A 19,617-nucleotide genomic window follows, 5' to 3' on the forward strand; every position below is an offset into this window, starting at 1 on the left:
CTCTGCCTGGGTTGCCCTTTCATGCATCTGTGACCTATAACTTCTCTCAAGGTGGTGTGGTAGGCCAGGTTGACTAGAGAAACAAATCTAGTGACATATATGTATAAGAAAGAGGTTTATATCAAGAAGTAGTAATGAATCAGTAAAACATCACAGCCAGTTCATCTCAAATCCATAAGTCTCATACTAGTACTTAAATCCCTCTTCAGATTCATGCAGCCACATGCAATGATGCAGCATGCAGGAGATCATAGGCCTGTGGGTCCGAAGTCTTGTGGATCTAATGGTGGTGGTTACAACTCCAGGGTTCTGCAGGGCTCAGAGTGGCTGCCAACGGGAAGGTGAAGGCAGAGACAGAGAGAAAGAGAGAGAGAGAAAAGAGAGACTTCCAGAGAGTCATTTATCTTGGTCACATGTCCACAGGAGGTCATCAAGCTGCGACCTGATGGACTGAACTCCACCCATATCTTCTTGCAGGTGCCATGTTGACACAAAAAACCAAATTATCACAGGTGCTAACCTTGGAAATTATATATCTCATCCTTTTCCTGCCACTCTCAGAGATTACTGTCCTGTTTTGTACCTTCCAAGGTAACCAGTACCTTGAAAAACATTCCTGTATATTTTTTCCAGCACTTTGGGATGCAAAAAAGTAGATGTCTGTATGCTTTAAAAAAAAGAAAAAAAGAGTAAGTTTCTCTGTCCAAGTGTGAGAAGAAGGACACTACTGTCCCAAGGTTCTGAAATTGGTGGTTGTTGGATTTGATGTGGATCTCTTGCTTTGAGGATGATCAATGAATGGTGGGCTGGGACTACCAAAAATTTACTATTTTTAATGCCTTCCTCACTTTCTTATGACAATTATTAATCTAGTTGGCATGGTTCTGCCTTTGTGAATGAATGTTATTGAAAGTTTTACCCTATCACCAACCTCCATTGTTCACATAAATAGTGACCAAACTCTTTTTTTAAATTTTTAACATTTTATTAGGGGTTCATACAACTGTTATCCCAATCCATACACACATCAACTGTGTAAAGCGCATTTGTACATCAGTTGACCAAACTCTTAAGAGCTTAATCTGTACAGGTCAACAATTCATGTGGTCTATACTTGTATAATTTCCTCTTCTCAACAGTGTTTCAAGTTCTATACGATTGGCTAACTTAATGACACTATCAATAAAATTACCTTATGGCCCAGGGGGATGATTTATAATGTTTTCTATCTTAAAATAATGATGTCTCTAATGTGAACCAGAAACTTATATAAATCATACATATATAATTTGTATGACTCACACTTAATCCTAGCCTCAATGTAAGAACAAGTAGGTTTTGTTTTGGGGTTTTTGTTTTTTTTCAGTTTTCTGGTTTTATTAAGCACACACAGCGCGCAGGCGGCGCTAGGCATCCAGCTGCTGGATGAAGGGGTTGGGAATGGCCTCCGTGCCGTCCTGTGGGCACATCAGTACCACCAACGTGCTGCAGCACACCACCTGGCCCAGCTGCTGCTTGTCCTCCGTCAGCTTGTACTGGCCCTCAGGGTTTCTCATGTACTCAATGGTGCCATCCAACACGAGGTTGAGGAGGGGGTCGAACCCGTTCAGGATTCTGCTGGCTTTGTGGCCACCCTGAAACTTCACCTGGACATCTTGTCAATGTCCTTGGACAGGTCCAAGATGCTCTCCTTCTTAGTCTGCCGATTCCCCACGCCGTGCTGCTCTGAACAATCAGTTTTTATGATATTGCCTTGCTTCATGCTCACTCTTATGAAGAGATCACTGAAAATAGGAGTGCTATGGCAAAGTGTGCTAAAGAAACTAGATGGTGCCCAGCTATCAGAAAGAATGGAGTCAGGGTCTTAAAGGCTTGTCTTAAAAGAAGCAGCCACCTACGTGAGGCATCAACTAAGTCCACAAGGAAGAAGCACACCAGCCTGTGTGATCCAAGGACTGTAAATAATGAAATCCAAATACAAGGAGGGAATGGTATCAGAGCTTAAATCGCGAATACCAGCAAGCAGAGGGCTATGACAGTAGAACCCCAAAATCCATTTGCAGGGTCCCCATGTGGATTAAGCCCTGGTGAGTCTCCTCTGATCATAGCTAAGGGATGCAAATAGCCTTACTGTCAGAGAGGGAGCACTGTAAAATTGTGATGGCAGATGTCGGTAGGTTAAAATGTAATGCCGTGTCATCCATCTCCCTTTGGACCCAAGCTAAAGTTGTTTCAGGTTTGATATTTTCTGCTTTCTCGTTGATTGAGGTTTGTCTAGTTATCATTTTTGTTTTGCTTTGCTTTTTTGTCTGTTTGTTTCCTTTTCGGTTTTGGTATAATTTTCTGTCTGAAATCCAGGATAGGTAGAACAATAGAGGCAGTCACTATTGATGACTGCCTAGGGTGTATGGCAAAGGAAGTTGGTGGGGCCATGGGGAGCTAACAACCATGAGTATGAGAAGAAAATGTTTTGAAATTGATTGTGGTGATGATTGCACAAATCTTAATATGATTGAATGATTAAATTGCATGGCACTTAAAATATATGCCCATACACCTATTTTAAAAAACAGTAAGTTTCTCATATGATTGAGATGCGTTCGCCTGTGCATTAGCCTTTGAGGAGTATTGTTCCTGCGGTTGGACGGCTTCTCACCGATCAGCAGTCATCCGTATGTATGCCTTTGTTGCTCTGCTTCTGCTTTCCCAGTGCCCTGTGCTGAATACTTTCTTCCTCTACCCAAATCTTAAAAGTTTGAAATTTAACCAAAATGCCTTCTTCTTCTCAGAAGAGCAAGGGCTCTATGGTTCGGAAAAGAAAGTAATTTCTTCCTAAGAGCTTCCTGATAAGAATATAGTGAAAAACATTTTATTGTTATCACAAGTTATGTTCTGCATTTTGTGATCATTGTTTACTCACCTATAAGGAACCCTGGTGGTGTAGTGGGTTATGCATCAGGCTGCTAACTGCAAGGTCAGCAGTTCAAACCCACCCCTGCTCTGTGGGAGAAAGATGAGGTTTCCTGCTCCCGTAAAGAATTCTGTGCCTCGGAAAGCCACTGAAGCAGTTCTACTCCCACCTATAGAGTTACTGTGAGTCAGAATTGACGTATTGGCAATGAGCGTGGTTTTTGGTTTAGGCATATATTTGTAAGATCTCAAGGTCAGACAACTAGTCTTTCTTGCACAAAGTAAAGATTGTATTCAATGTATATTTGTTAAGGAATGAAGGAGGGGCCTTGGCTACAAGAGATTAAGTAGTCAGACTAAGCCGAGTTGAGAAACTGTCTTAGGGTTGGCAAAAGGCAGCTGGTTTGGTCCAGCCTGTGAGATTGGGTTCGCTGCTGTGCTTCACCTTGCTTGATGAATCTGATGGAATGGTGTGTTGAGAAGGATTGCAGAGTCACGTACTGACTGCATGAGGAAGACACCCATGATGGCTGATCTCTATCTGCCAGGGTGGCGGGAAGTGGCTGTACACATGCTATGCATTTTTCAACCCTGGTAAGAGTTCTCTTTTGGTTTAAAATATATATTTCCCTAGCACCAACCCCAATGTCAATGTAAACAGAGCTCAACCAATAAGAAATCAATCTGTACAAAACAACTCATGGATTGAAGCTCATAGTTGGACTATACTTACATAAACTCTTCCTATCAGTAGTATCATAACTTCTATGCCACTGGATAAATTAGTGATGTTATCGGTGCAATCACTTTGTACCCTAGGGGGATGATCGACAACGTTTTTCTTTTTGTTTTTTGATTACTGTTCTTCATTTTGTTTTGTTTTTTGCAATAATATGACTGCCAAAGTAAACCAGAGCTGTTCACAACCTGTGGACAAGCAGATGGATTCTGGGCTCACACTTAATTCTAGCCCCAACCCAAGAAGAATCAGCTCTTATAAAAGGGCCCTGCTTAATACTCGCCTTCATGGAGAGATCACTGAAGATGAAGGAGCTGCAGCAAAGTGTAGTGAAGAAAGCAGATGGTGCCCAGCTATCAATTGAATAGTGTCTGGGATCTTAAAGGCTTGTATTCAAGCAAGCAGCCATCTAAGCCAGGCATCAACTAAGTCCACATGGAGGGATCACACCAGCCTGAGTGATCCAAAGATGGTAACACAATCCAAATATGATGATGGGAAAAGCATTGGAGCTTAAATTGCGAACACCAAATTTGTTGAAGAGATGGAGGGCAGTGGGAACCTAAAGTCCGTCTGCAGAGTATCTAGTCAGATTAAGCCCCTGGCAGATCCCCTCCAGCCACAGGCGAGGCTTGGAGCAGCTTTACTCTCAGAGATGATTGTAAACTTGACTGTGGTGGAGTGAACCACGGTATAATATGATTCTTGGTCAGCTGACCTCTCTTTTGACCTAATCTGAACTTGCTCTAGGTTCAAATATTACTTGCTTGTTTTACAACATAAATTTCTTCTCAGGCTTTTAAAATATTTTTGGTAGTCTTTTTCCCCTTAGTCTTTAAAAAAAAAATCATTTTATTGGGGGCTCATACAATTCTTATCACAATCCATACATACATCCATGTGTCAAGCACATATATACATTGTTGCCATCATCATTCTCAAAACATCTGCCGTCTACTTGAGCCCTTAATATGGGCTGCTCATTTCCCCCTCCCTCCCCCAGTCTTTTTTATCTTTATCTTATTATTTTCTTGTTTCATTTTTCATTGTTTCTGTTAGATTTCCCAGTTCATGGAGCACAGGAGTGGATGCATCGAGACAATAACTGATGCAATTGTTTACTGGCGAGTGGAGGGCGGGGAATGGAAGAGCAAACAATGAATGGGGAAGGAGGAGGGAGGAGGGAGCTGATTATAGCTAATTGTGATTTATATACAACTTTAAAAAAAGAGAGAGCTTTAACTATGAAAGTGTATGATATGTGAATATTGTATCAAGAAAAAAGAAAGAAAGAAAGAAACCAAACTTGACTAATGGGTGAGGCAGGAAGAGTTTTTGCTTAGGGGGCATTGAATTTATGTTAATGATGGTGGAATAATTTGGAGAAGGATATTAATAATGGTTGTACAACACAGAAAGTAAAATCAATGGCTCTGAATTATATGTGTGGAAGTTGTTGAATTGGAGAATGTTTTGTTGTGTATATTTTTGCCACAATGAATAATAATAATAATTATACATATAACAATGAGTATAAGGAAGAAGAAAATATTCTAAAATTGATTGTGGTAGTGATTGTACAACCATTTTTTATATGATTGAACTATTGAACTAGTTGTATGATATTTGGATGACATTCCAATCAAACTGTTAAAATATATGATAAAAAAATATCTGCACATCAAGGAAGAATCATGGCCTGAAGAAATGATGTATGAGTTGCTTTAGGAATATGATGAGTTTAGATAATAAGACGTTGGAATGTCTCAGGTGTTTTGATAGTTTTAGCTAAGCATGTGGGATATTTTCAAATAACAATAGCTAATAAGTCTTCAGTATGTCAGGCATCCTTCTAAGCACTAAACACGTATGTATGTATCCATTTATAGTCTTCCGCTAACAACCCATGAGGAAAAGTTCTATTAATATCTCCATTCTGTAGGGTATGGAAACGGAGGCACAGAGAAGTTAAAGAGCTTGCTTAACATGTGCAGCTAGTGCAGTCTGGCCGTAGCTACCTCCAACAGCCGCACGTGTACAACATGGAAGGGGCACGGTCAATTTGCGAAGACTGAAGTGGCCCACCTTGCTAAACTCTTACTCTAGATTAGAAATATGGACCGTTCACGGTTCTTATAGTCATGCCTGATCTTTTCTGTTTATTTCCTTAGGCTCCCTTGCCAGCTCCATCTTCGATCCACTCAAGTTTCTTGTGGGAGCATCAGGAGGTGTCTATGCCCTGATGGGAGGCTACTTCATGAATGTCTTGGTGGTAAGAAAGTCCTTTTGCAAATGGAGCCTCTGGGCTTTAAAAATTCTACTTTTTAAGCAGGAACTTTTATAGTTGATTCTCGTTACAGTAAGTTATGCTTCATAAAATGCCCCAGAGAGGGCACAAATGGTTTGCGCTCTCCTATTAGCCTCAAGGTTAGCAGTGAGAAGCCCCTCACTGGTAGCAGGGAAGAAAGGCCTGGTGTGAAAATGGTGGCGTGGGGGAGTCACCTGGTCGTCTTCAACTTCACTCGAGGCAGAGAGAAGCATTGTCAGCATTGACAGTCCAAGGCGGATTCCTGCACAGTGAGGCTGTGGCCCGTAGGTCCGCTTTGGGACCTTGTTACCGATTCTGACACCAGCGGTCACTCCCACGGCAATCTCGGCTTCTCTGCCGGGTTCCATAATTCATGGCAGTGGCCTCCGAGAATTCATGAACTACTATTATGGGTTTTATTAGGGAGGTAAAACGTTTACAATTCAGAACCAGGGGCAACTTGGGATACAGTTCCATCAGGACAGCTTCTCAGCCATGTCCTATGGTAGGCCTCTCCCTGGCTCGTGGCCTCTTGGGTTTCATCCCCTGAGGCCTGGGTACCTAGCCTTGGTCCTGCTGAGGCAAATGCTACAAAGCTCTTTAGCTTCACTAAGTGCCCATTCCACTAGTAGGCCTGGGCCTGAAGGTGCTCTGTTCTCTTGCACTGAGGGTTAATGAGTCTCACTTAGCCAAGTGTCCAAAGGCACGTATTTGGCCTGGAAGCTTCTTGCTGGAAGGCAAACAGCTTTAGCTTTCTCCCTGTGTGGCCCAGGAGGCCACCAGGCATCCGGTCTCCTGACTGCCACTGCTCCTTGCTGGCTCCAGTGTTGGCGCTTTCTTGCTCCGGCTCTTGGCATTTTAAACAGTTTAATCACCAAGAAAAGGCACAAAATTGTGAAAACCGTGCCACTAAATAGACTGAAAAAGGAACTTGTTTACAGAATGAGAGCTGAAACGAGGCAGGGTCACCTTGTTTGACCTTAGCCAGGAAGGTGCATGCTGGACAGGCACCCTTTTGGACATGTCCGTGAATGATCACGGAAGCGCCTCAAGTATTGATTTGGGGATTACAAAAAACATTTAGCAAGTAGGTAACCTTACAAACACAGAGTACATAAATAACGAGGACCCACAGTATTTGCTCAGGGGAATCTTCCTTGATGAGTCAGCTACTCAAGGAGGACCAGCTCTTCTGAGAATTATAAGGCCAACGAACGTGTAGTTCTCCTTTCAGAGCTCATCTGGATCATGTTCTGGTCTCCAAAGTAATCAATACGAGCAAACTAATAGAAAGTCCGAGTGTCCTGACCCTCTACACGTTATCAACACACACACACACACACACACACACACACACACCACCTGTGCCCTCTATACAGCAGCAGCTCGACTTAACCACCCTTCGGCTCTTCGCAGGGGGTTCTTTCACATTTATCTTTTGCAGCATTTGTGTGATTTGCTTGTTTGTTGGTTTGCTTGCTTTTGGGAAGATGTCTAAAATTGGATTTACCAGATAAAGGCTTTAAATTTTAGTAGCTATTCACCAAATTGGTCTCCAAAATTTTACCCTTCTGCTGATAGCATGTGATAGTGGCAACAACTTTTTAACAGAGGCTAAAGTTTTGGCTCATTCTAACCTGGTAGCCTGCAGTTGGGGATAGAATCACAGACACGATTCCAAAATCAGTAACTTAGTGTCTTAGAAAAACAACAACTCTGTGTCGCAGCAATGGGCGAGGACCCAGAGTTGTTGTTTGCTGTCTTCCTGGTTAACCCTGACCCACGGTGACCCTACATGCACCATTCCTGGTGGTGAACTCAGGGAGGGGCTTGTGATAAAAAATTGAACAGAAAAAGAAAGCTCGGTGGTTGTCCCGGGGTAAGTACTGCTTGATTTGTGTGTGTGGCAGTGGGTTGTTGTGTAAGTTACTTCCTACTGTGAGTCACGATCAGGAAGGTGTGAAAATAACTTAGAATGAACATGGCTCTATTGGCATCTTCATTCCTCAGAGGGAGAGGGAAGTACTAGAAAGGGAAGGAAGAAGTAGAAATACCCTTTTGACTCGAGAGTTCTGTGGTGGGACTGAGATTTCACAGCTAAAATCAAACAATGTCTTCTGACCAACATTGTGAATTTTTTCCAGAAAAAAAAGTTTGTTTTTTTTAAAGGTAACACTCAAATGTCAGTTACACACTTGATAGTTAATTGCTATTGAGAAGGAAGATAAAATGAATACTAGCACCCCCCTGAAAAAAAAGAAAATTGGAAACATTTATCAGGTTGAGTTTGACAGCATTTGAAAAATGGACACATGAATTTACAGTACCTCTGTTTGGCCGTCAGGCTCAAAGAATTGTCTCCAGTTGATTTACTGGTACAGGCAGCATGTTCCATATGTCCTTCAAAGCGCATCGCCCTTGAACTTCCCAAAGTGAAAGCTGGCCTGGCGCTGGCACGGTTTTGTTTTGCAAATAGTTAATACTTCAAACTTTGAATGAAGAAGCGGAGGAGGAGGAGGAAGTGGAATTGATGTTTCATTTGTCAAGATGGCTTATATTATTATTTATCTCTTTGCAAGAATTTTCGAGAAATGATTCCTGCCCTTGGAGTTATCAGACTACTGATCATCATCCTGATAAGTATGTGTGTTCTGGGGACACGTTCCACTTTCCATGTTCTACTTTCCACCCCTGAAGTGAGCCTTTGCACAAGCGTCTGGTGGCTGTGCCCTAGCCCCAAGCAACCTCAGGCCAACAAGCTTAGATGCCATCAAGGGGGTTCTTGGAGGTGCTTCGGGGTCACATGCTTTCTCTTTGTTCTTTCTGGATGGAGTGGGGACAGCTAAGAGGGTAGAGCTGACGCCACCCTCTAGTTTCACCATGACAGTGTCACTTACATCTTACATGCAGTAATTTGCAGTAGCGCTATTGTTTGATAATGCTTAAAAACCACTGGCTTAATCTCTTCCTTGATAACTTAATTATCAGATAAAAATTTGGGACCTTTTTTTTTTTTCTCCAGAGGAAGCAACAAGAACAAACAAAAAAACTGAGCTAGAAAGTGCCTGAGCTTATTTCTGTTGAGCTGGACCCAGAAAGCAGGTATTCTGAGTCCCAATTCACTGCTATTACACTTAGTTTTAGTAAAAACAAACACAAAAACCTGCTTTCTTCATGTTTATATTTTAAATATTTTTGATTAAGAGAAACTTTTATATGAAAAACAGTCTAAATATAAAGCTTTTCACATCTTTTATTTGTATTTTGTTAGCTTTTCCATATTTACTACCATCCAGTTGATTAAGATTCATGTTATAGGGCTGGGTAGAACTACCCCTGTGCGTTTCTAGGGCTGTGACTCTTCACAGGAGTAGAAAGCCTGTCTTTCTCCCAAGGAGTGGCTGGGGTTTTGAACTGCTAATCTTGGGGTTAACAGTCCAGCTCATAACCCACTATGCCACCAGTGGCATATCTTGCTCATTTATATTCAAATGAAAACTAAAACTCTCCACTTTGTTTCTTTAGAAGGAGGTTGGAGGGTGACTTAGAAGCGAAATTGAAATTTAATGACTAGTCATAGGTATCAACCATGGGTCCCCTTGAACCTGCAATCAGAGAGAGTCTATGGAAGACCCACTTGTTGATGAGGGCCCAGCACTAATCTGGAATGTCAAAAGATAGAGTTGCAATGGCAGTGACCTTTCTGACACCTGTAAACATGAGAAGCGGTTCCATCTTTAGGCTCATTTACAGGTGGAGCCTGGGGCTCTGAGGTGTTCTACGTTGCAGGGGAATTAACAGACATGCCATTGGCTCAAGAAGAGCCTTCTGTGAGCCTTTCTATCCTCTTTCACAAGAAATTCCTTGTTCTGTAAAATTCAGTCTAATTTAATAAGGTTCTCAAAGCTATTTGACCCTTTTTGGGGTATGTGTGGGCGATTACTCAGTGCTCTCTTGGCAATGAAAAACTTTTGTACTATAGCACTTTCTAGGATAAAGTGTAGGTATCTGCTTTTGTAGCCCCTGCTGGGTGCCCTGATAGTGTTGTAATGGGTTACATGTTGGGCTACTGCAAGGTCAGCAGTTCAAAACCGCCAGCTGCTCTGCAGGAGAAAGATGAGGCTGTCTACTCCCACAGAGTTAGTCTCGGAAACCCGCCCCCGAGGCAGTCCTATCCAGTCAGAAAGGACTGGGTGCGACTGAGTTTGGTATTTGGTTTGGGGATCGTCCCAGAGCCCCTCAGGGCAGCATGCATGCACACTTTGGGGAACACTGACTTACAACATCAGTCAGATCAGAGAAGGGAGACAGCACAAGGGCGGGAGATGGGTATGTCTGGGCAATCCATTTGATAAGAAGGATGGAAGCCTCCATCTCTAGGGCCTTTGCTTCGGGACTTTCTCTCCCTGCAAATCTAACTGCAGAATTATTCAACTTCCTTGAATAAGAAAGGAGAAGATGGGAGCCTTTCCGGGCTGGTAGCTGGCAGCTGGAGGGGACCATGGCCAGCAGTGAGCGCACTTTTGTTGCCATCAAGCCTGATGGGGTCCAGCGGGGCCTCATGGGAGACATCATCAAGCATTTTGAGCAGAAGGGCTTCTGCCTTGGCGCCTTGAAATTCATGCAGGTTTCTGAAGACCTTCTCCAAGAACACTACGTCGCCCTGAAGGGCCGTACATTCTCTTCTGGCCTGGGAAAAAGGCATGCCCTTGGGGCCAGAGGTTGCCATGGTCTGGGAGGGGCTGAAGGTGAGGTGAACAAGGGTGTAAGCGAGGAGACAATTCAGAAGGCTAGTGCAAAAATGTAGGCATGATACAGCTGCCTGGCACAGCATGCGAACAGTGGCGATGAGGCGTCGTGTGGAAAAGGAAGAGCGGAGGTAGGAAGACAGAGGCTTTTTGGCTCCTGCAACCAGAAACAGTTGCCATTTAAATTTTTCTAGATGGAATGAAACAAAAAAACCTTAAATAGGTTGAGTCTGAGATGCTTCGAGATTATGGACATAAAGGGAGGGGGTGGGGTCTCACTGAGTTTAGAGACATACAGTTGGGAGTAGTCAGCTTGCAGATAGTGTCTGATGTCGTGAAACTGCAGGAGAATGGAGAAGATGAAGGTTTGAGCAGTGAGTCCTGGGCCTTTCCGAGGTTTACATGTTGGGGGAGATGAGGAAGTATCTACAAAAGTTTTTTTTTAGGGAGGGACTGATAAGTTATCAGTCCAGCCAGGAAGATGAGGCTCCCAAAGTGATCGCGTGACCATAAGCACAAGCTTGATGCAGTGAGTTCAGGAGAGAGGCGTGTCGGAAGGGCTTTGGGAAAACCGTAAAGGGATGCTGCTGCAAGGGGAGACAGAGAAACTGGTAGATGGTATGGGGGTCAAAAGAGGGTTGTTGAGCTCACTTTCCCCCAGATTGAAGATATTTAGCTTGTTTGCATCCCATGGGGGGAACTGATCAGACAGAAGACAAGTGCTGGAGCTCTGTCGTTAAGCGGGAGAGAGAGATGGATCCAGCACGCAAGAGAAGAGAGGAGCAAGGCAGAGCAGCCAACTCATTCACAATACCCCGGGGGGAAGGCAGATTGTCTGGTATGGATGCAAGAGGTAGCACGCATGGTGCCAAGAGCTCAGGGATCCCTCCTTATTGGTTCGATTAGTGAATTTGGTAGCAAGTAAGATGGTGGCAGTTTGGCTCAACTCACTGCCATCGAGTCCGTTTCTACTCATGGTGACCTGTAGGACTTCGTGGAAGTGCCCTGATCCTGTAACTCTTTCATGGGACTTAAGGAGAGAGGAAAATGTATGAAGTAGTCGTTTAGGAGAGTGGATAAAGAGAATTGATGATGGAAATATAGTCAGACCGACAGATTTCTAGCGAGGACGGCAAGCACGGCTGTGTGTTTCCCCAGCAGTATCCAACTGCGTGAGTATCTGAGCAGAGAAAGTGGAGAGTGTGATTTCCTAGGGGTGGCAGCAAGGTGTGGCCGTCTGCTTCTGTCAGGTTTACCGCCCTGGGAACCCTGTGGGAAGGTTCTTCTCTGTCCTACACATTACTATGGCTTGGAATGGACTGGATGGCCATGTTTGTTTGTTTGTTTGTTTGTTGGGTGTAGTGAGGGGAGCGCTGGTGGTGGTTAGGGAGAGGTTTTATAGGTGAGAATTATGGCCAGAGTCACCTTGGAAGAAAGGGCTGGTGATCTACTTCCCAAAAAGCAGCCATTTACTACCCTATGGATCACAGTTCTATTCTGACCCACATGGGGTCACCATGGATCAGATTCGCTGATGGTTTCATTGTTATTATGTAATGAAGAGTACGGGACTGTGAGGACATGAAGGGAGTTTATACAGAGAACCACGGGCCTACGGTTATAGAGAAATGGGAGGACACACAGAGGTGAAGGGTGGTGCCAAGATGGAGAGAGCAGTCGGCCACCCATTGTGGTGGGATTGAGATCCGGTGGTATGCTAGCGGGAGACACCAGTGGACACACTCGGGACGTTGGTATTTGAGATTCTGGAAGGAGCCGCAATGACTGGTCGTGACAAGAGCTGTATGAAGAAAGCCTGGGGCGGTGGCTGAGGAAAGAAGAGAACAAGAAGTGTAGAGGGCAGGAACCTTGGGAGCATGACCGATGTGGCTTTTGAAATCTTGAAGAGCCGTGGCATACATGCACATGCTAATTGAGTTGAGGACGAGTGTCCCATCTGGACAGGAGATGGAATTTTATCTGAGTCCAAAGCAGAAGCAAACAAGAGTCTGCAGGGGTGGGAAAGTGTATTCACCGAGTTGTCCCGCTGACGTCTGTCCACATGGAGGGCTGTGGGCATCAGGCCAGACCCTGGGGTCAGACGGTGGATGACCTTGAAAGCTAAGACAGAGGTGACATTTGATGAATCCAAAGATTTTGCCTGGCCACATGGCAAGAAAAAAATGAGTCTGCTAATTGGTATCAAGAGTTCAATGATCTACATATACTCTTGGTTAACTACTCCCTCAGAGAAAAGGAACTACATTTAGTGTATGAACAATTTAACACTTAAAAGGGAAAAAAAAACCCACCAATATTTCATCCCAAGAAAAAAAATAATTCACTTGCTTATAACCTATATCATACAGTTGACAAGTTTGAAGGCAGACCAGTGGAGGAAGTTGTCAGCCGTGGAGGGCAGAGACAGCTTCTGGGAACCAGGAGAGTGGTGGGTGATCAAGAACCAACGGTCAAGTTCACACAAACAAATAGGAAGATAAAATAATGCTGTTACACTTGGCCCACGTTTTCAGCCCAGATGCTTCCTTTAGGTAATGAGGAAGATAAGCTTCAGATCTTTAAAGGGGAAAGGTTTATTCTCACTGCCACTGAGTTCATTGCTTGCTCATGGTCTCCTGGAATGGGGCGGGGTGGGGGTGGAGGTTGGGTTTTTTTTGCTTCTTTTTTAAGGGACAGTTACTTTACCAGTCTAAAAAAACCAAACAGACAAATTCACTGCTACGATCGAGTCAATGTGGATTCATATCGACCCTCTAGGACCGAGTAGAAAATTGCCTCTGGGTTTCAGAGACTGTCAGTCTTGATGGGAGCAGACACCCTCACCTCTCTTCCGTGGGGTGGCCCACAAATTCAACCTGCCGACATGACAGTTAGCGGCCTAACTTGTAACCCACGCTGCCGCCAGGGCTCCTCCGTGAACACACTACCCCTCTTTCTTCTCAATGTCAGCGGGAAAAACCGAACACCACCCCCCTTTCCCTCATTACAGAGTATCTCGACATTGCTTACGTAATCTTACCTCATTCTTGAGGCCAGTAATCAAATCGATCCACGATGTGCTTGGATTGCGTTCTTCAAACATCTTAAGCAGTAGGTGGCACGTCAGTCACGCGAACCTTCCCCATTTCTCGCTTTCTGGACACATGCCATCTCAAAGTGCTGGGCCTGATTACCTGCTGTTGGAAATGAGAACCCTTTCAATCAATGTCAGATCAATAAGAAACAAATGATGAAATACAAATACACTTGTTAATTTTAAACATTTTCCCTTGGAAAAATATATGCCATTCCCAACCCTGCCCCGATTTCCTAAGAGATAAGTACTATTCTTAATTTTTAAGGTCCTTCTTCACCCAAACATCATTATTGGTGGTGCTATTTTCTAAAGTAACTGAGCTTTCTTTTGGAAAAATGTAGGGAGCCTTACATTTTTGTTCTTAAAAAACAAAACAAAACTGTACAAAGGTAGCTGTCATAAATGAAGAACCTCATTTAAAAAATAGTTGCAAAGAGAATTTTTACTGCACTGTGAAAAATGCCTTCCAAATAGTGTGCTGTGTTAAAACTTTTATACATAGTAATATCTGAGTTATGTTTAAAAACACATAGAAAAAGACTGATGAACTATGCCAGCATGTTTTCTCCGGGATGGGGGTTATGGACAATTTAAAAATCCATTTTTATATACTTTTATATTCCCTATATAATGAATATGTATTACTCCTGTAAGTTATATAATGAATATGTATTACTCTTGTAAGTTCAACTATATTATTTTGGTGTGCTTTGGTTTAGTGGTTGTATGTTGTGCTGCTAACCCAGAGGTTAGCAGTTCAAAACCACCAGCCACTCCATGGGAGAAAGGTGAGGCTTTATACTCTCATAAATGGTTACATTGGCAGCCACTGCCCTTTAGGATCCTAAGAGTCAGAGTTGATTTGGTGGCAGTGTGTTGTGACCTTTAAGCACACCAAATAATGGGGACTCACATTTTGAGAGAGGAAAATGATTTGGTTCCATGGAATAATAAGGGCTTCTTTTGAGATAGGAAAGGAGTCCCATTGGCCCAGTGGTTGCAAGGCTTGGCTGTTAACAGGAAAGCGGGTAGTTTCAATTAACCAGCCATTTAAAAAAATTATTAATCATTTTATTGGGGGCTTTACAGCTCTTATCACAATCCATCCATCCATCCATTGTGTCAAGCATGTTTGCACATTTGTTGCCATCATCATTTTCAAAACATTTTCTTTCTACTTGAGCCCTTGGTATCAGCTCCTCATTTTTTTCTCCTCCCTGCCCCAAACCAGCCATTTCTTTAGAGCAGCAGTTCTCAACCTGTGGGTCGTAACCCCTTTGGGGGGTCGAACAACCCTTTCACAGGGGTTGCCTGATTCATAACAGTAGCATAATTACTGTGGGCTGTGGGCATCAGGCCAGACCCTGGGGTCAGACTGTGGATGACCTTGAAAGCTAAGACAGAGGTGACATTTGATGAATCCAAAGATTTTGCCTGGCCACATGGCAAGAAAAAAATGAGTCTGCTAATTGGTATCAAGAGTTCAATTATCTACGCATACTCTGGGGTAACTACTCCCTCAGTTATAAAGTAGCAATGAAAATAATTTTATGGTTGAGGGTCACCATAACATGAGGAACTGTATGAAAGGGTCGCGGTATTAGGAAGGTTGAGAACCACTGCTTTAGAGAAAGATGCGGTGGGCTATTTCCATAAAGCTTTACAGCCCTGGAAGCCACCAGGGGCCAACTGTACCCTCCTATAGGGTCACTGTGAATCAGAATGGGGTTGCTAGCAGAAATTTTTGTTTTGTTTTTTGAGATAAGTCAGAATCAACTCAGTGGCAGCTGTAACAAATACGCAGAGAGAGAGAGGAAGGAGGGAGAAGTGAGGGATATGAGACGGGGAGACTGACAAGCCAATGGTGACAAAGGTGTCTTTGAGAGGGCACCTCTCCCCCAGGGCAGCCAGGCTAGACCTAAGTCCTTGCTCCAGCTTTCCTTCTCTCTCTGCCCTCCTTTTGTGCTTGGAGCAGGAAATGCAAAAGGTCGTGTACATATAGAACAGCTACATCTATCGAGCATTTTGTGCACTGGCCACATTTACAATTAAATTACTGTTGGGTACTTCCTCCGCTTCAAGTTCTGGCCAGTGACGTGGACATCACTGCAGCATTGGCAAGTCAAGCCGCGAAGAGCATGTGGTGCTGACGCTGTGGTCCCCAGGGGAGGACTAGGTCTTACATCTCCTAGGAGGCCCGGGTGGCTCAGTGGAGCAGAGGGAGCTGGGCGGTGGGCGTGCAGAGCATGGCTGCAGGAGTGTCCAACGGGCCTGCAGTAAGCCAGGTCTAGGCCAAGACAGCAGGACCCTCCTTTGGCAGCACGGTTTACTTGACTACCTAAGCCCTGCCTCTCACCACCCCACCGGAGGATGCGACTTGGTTCCTTTCCTGGCCTATCTCTGGGGTTCCCGGCAGTCATTAGAGGCAGTTCTGTGGTAGATGAGGATGAAGCCTGTCTAACCAGACTATATAAAGTTCAAATCCTGTTTGGGCCTCGCTGCTGTGTAGTCTGGGACAAGTACTTAGTCTCTGATCTAGGTTGATGTTTAAGATACCATCGATGCACCCCTCCCCACTGGATTATCGGAACAGTAAGGATGTCCTAGCGCATCTCCCAGATCCTATCCTACTCCCTCCGAGTCTGTTTCTGACACAGCAGCCAGAATGATCTTGTAAACAACCAATGTCAGATTGTGTGACTGCTGGGCTCAAAATCCTTCCGAGGCTTCAGTGATGTAGAAGAAAAGTCAAAGGGCTTTCCATGACCACCAGGCCCCGTGGGGTCGGTCCGATCTCCTTTCCTACCATTTTACTCCACACGGCAGTGCAGGATTACCGGAAGGATTATTGAAACAAGCTGATGACTCCCACTACAGAGTTTCTGGTTTGGTAGGTCTGGGGGTGGGGCTGGAGAATTTTAATTTCTAACTAGTTCCCTGGCCATGCTGATGCTGCTGGTCTTAGGGTGATCACATTCTGAAATCCAGCCTGATAAACTACTTTGGCATTCTTCAAATACTTCCAGCCTATTCCTGCCTTAGCTGCTAACCACACAGTGAGCAGTTCAAAACCACCAGCTGCTGCTCAGGAGAAAGATGAGGCTTTCTACTCCTCTGAAGAGTTGCAGTCTCGGAAACCCACAGGGGCAGGTCTACCCTGTCCTATAGGGGTGCTATGAGTCTGCGACGACAGTGAGTTTGGTGTTATTCCTGCCTAAGGGACCTTGCACTTGCTCTCCTCTCTACTGGGAAGACGTTCCTCAAACAGCCATTCTTGCTTCCTGACAGAAGACCTCGGTGGTGTACAATGCTATACTCATGGCTGCCAGATAAAGTGTGGAGGTGGCGTCTACCTATTGGCACTTTGGAAGAAATCTGCTTCCCCAGAGTCAGCTATTGAAAAGCCTGCCTGAGGTTTTCTCACACACACACACACACACACACACACACACGGTTGTCATGCGTTAGAATCTACTCACGGGTAGTGGGTTTGGTTTGGTTTGGCTCCCTATCGCCAGCAAATGTCAGATTCCTAGTGAGATCCTGCTTGACCATCCTGTTAAAAATGACATCCTACTCCTGACATTCTCCGTTCCTTTGCCTAGGATTCTGTCATCTCTGGAGCACTTATTAACATTTAGCATCCTGTTGGTTTGACTTGTTTGTTTGCCCTCCTTATCAGACCATTTGCTTGTTTTCCACCCAGCAATTCATACACATTTTGTTTCAGCTCATTGATTTTAACCCCCACGATGTAACATCACTCATCCCACTTCCTTCTTAGGTTTCCTGTTTCTATTCCTCCTTCTTCCTTAACCCTTCCGAGCTGTGTCCCTGGGTAAGTACCCGCTACCTTTTGGAGGCAAGGCTATTGCCTTAGCGCCACCTCCTGGAATAGTATCTGGCACATCGAAGCCAATCAATACACATTTGCTGGATGGATAAATCTGCAAAATGTGCTAATGATAGTGCCTGTTTCATGGATTTGTATAAGGATGAAGGAGTTGGCACATGTCAAATCTCTTGGAAAAGCATCTCAATAAGAGTGAGCTGCTGTTGTTGTCCAAGAGCCCTGGTGGCTTAGGGGGCTATGCATGGCTGCTAACCAAGAGCTCAACACCAGCAACCCTGAGCGAGAACCACCAGGCTATCTGTTCCCATAGAGATTCACATCTTCAGAACCGCTAGGGAGTTGTTCTACTCTATCCTAGAAGGTCATGAACCAACTCAAAAGCAGTAGGTTTGGTTCTGGCTGATGAGGAAGGAAACAAAAACATTTGGTACCCTGTTGTGCAAGTCCTGGGGCTTCATCAGGTTCTTTTTCATTCTAGTTGCCTCTGATGTGGGATTTGCTCTCTACAGAAGATTCTTCGTTCCTGCAAATGAGTCACCGGTGAGTTGCTTAAAAAGAAAAGCCTGTTTAGATAAAATAGATTAAAAGTGACATCTAGGAGGGACAGCTCCTCTGTGATGTGGAGTCCCTGTGTGGGCAACTAGTTGATGTGCTTGGCTGTTAACTGACAGGTTAGTGGTTCGGGTCCATCCAGAGGTGCCTTGGAAGCTTTCTTCCAACCCACATCAAAACAACTAGCCACTGAGATCGCTGTGCAGCACAGTTCTATGCTGACACGCATGGGGTTGTCGTCATGAGTTGAAATCTTCTCAACAGCAACGGATTTTTTAACTCTAAAAAAATTTTACACCCGGCAGATTTCCATTAGGATGCTGAGAAAATTGCTATGAAAAGCAGACTGGGCTTATCCTTTCCACGGACCTTTCTCATAGTCCTCGCACTGGGCTCTGTGCCTCGGCCCCGCCTTACTGCTAACTATTCTAATGGATGGGAACATAAGGATGATGAGCTGGGTTCAGACGAATTGACAGCACGAGAAAAAGGGACACAGCTGCCTAGTTTGGGCTGGAATGTGTGTTTACATTTGCGTAGCTTCTGTTGAGTATCTCTTCGTAGGTGTGACTTGTGCTTTAATTCCGGCGATCTGTTATGTGGGATCAGATTACACTCGGCTGGAGACCCCTCAGGGCAACTCCACTCTTATTCTAGACTCCACCTAGAACCCCCTTAAACCCAGTGGCTCGGTCTTGTCTCGCCCCAACCCCCCCAACCCCCTGCCGGAGAGGGAGTGAAACTGACATTTGCTGGGTCTGTATGCTGTAGAACATCTCCTTCTGTGCGTGTGATGACTTTCCTGTCTTGTTTGCCAAGCCCCAGAGTTCGCCAGACCTGTAAGACTCTGTGTTTGAGTCTGGTGGCTTTGGGGTTTGAGTGAGATGCAACCGAAATAGGCAGTATGCGTTTTCTTCACTTCTCTTTTTTTCTTTCTCCGCAGGTGTCTTTTGCAGCTCACATTGCAGGCGGATTCGCTGGAATGTCCATAGGCTACACGGTCTTCAGCTGCTTTGATAAGGCCCTGCTGAAAGACCCAAGGTTTTGGATAGCAATTGCTGCTTATTTAGCTTGTTTCGTATTTGCTGTGTTTTTCAATATTTTCCTATCACCGGCAAACTGACTGTCCCAAATATATACCAGTAACAAGTCACCAGAAGGGAGTGTAGGGGGTGGGGTGGTGGATGGACTGACAACTCATATCAAGGATCAGAGACCTTCTAAATACAGGCATGTACATATGTAAATATATTTATATATGATGATGGGGAAATAGATCTATGTACAAATATTTATAGGTTTAGTATTAAGGTAGCAGATGGACATTGGACATCTACTCAAGTACTCCCTCAATGCAAGAACACTTTGTATTATTAACCTGGCATTCCATGATGCTCACCTTCCCGACAC

At 44.4% G+C, this 19,617-nt stretch overlaps 1 protein-coding gene and 1 pseudogene across 1 annotated transcript in view; one reads left to right on the forward strand and one right to left on the reverse strand.

Annotated features, from left to right (window-relative positions):
* The window catches only part of RHBDL2 (rhomboid like 2), a 66,631-nt gene extending 47,192 nt beyond the window's left edge, over positions 1 to 19,439 (forward strand). The window contains exons 5-8 of the mRNA XM_013005384.2: positions 5,821 to 5,921; positions 8,537 to 8,597; positions 18,134 to 18,195; positions 19,151 to 19,439. Coding sequence (XP_012860838.1) covers positions 5,821 to 5,921; positions 8,537 to 8,597; positions 18,134 to 18,195; positions 19,151 to 19,330 — 404 coding nt within the window. The 3' untranslated portion in view covers positions 19,331 to 19,439. The remainder of the gene's footprint in view (positions 1 to 5,820; positions 5,922 to 8,536; positions 8,598 to 18,133; positions 18,196 to 19,150) is intronic.
* LOC105978841 lies at positions 1,407 to 1,762 on the reverse strand (annotated as a pseudogene).
* Positions 19,440 to 19,617: the final 178 nt, after the last annotated feature.

The sequence above is a fragment of the Echinops telfairi genome, unplaced genomic scaffold, assembly GCF_000313985.2.
Source record: "Echinops telfairi isolate 266 unplaced genomic scaffold, ASM31398v2 ScPeMD7_7457;HRSCAF=8495, whole genome shotgun sequence".
In the NCBI taxonomy this organism is placed as follows: Eukaryota; Metazoa; Chordata; class Mammalia; order Afrosoricida; family Tenrecidae; genus Echinops; species Echinops telfairi.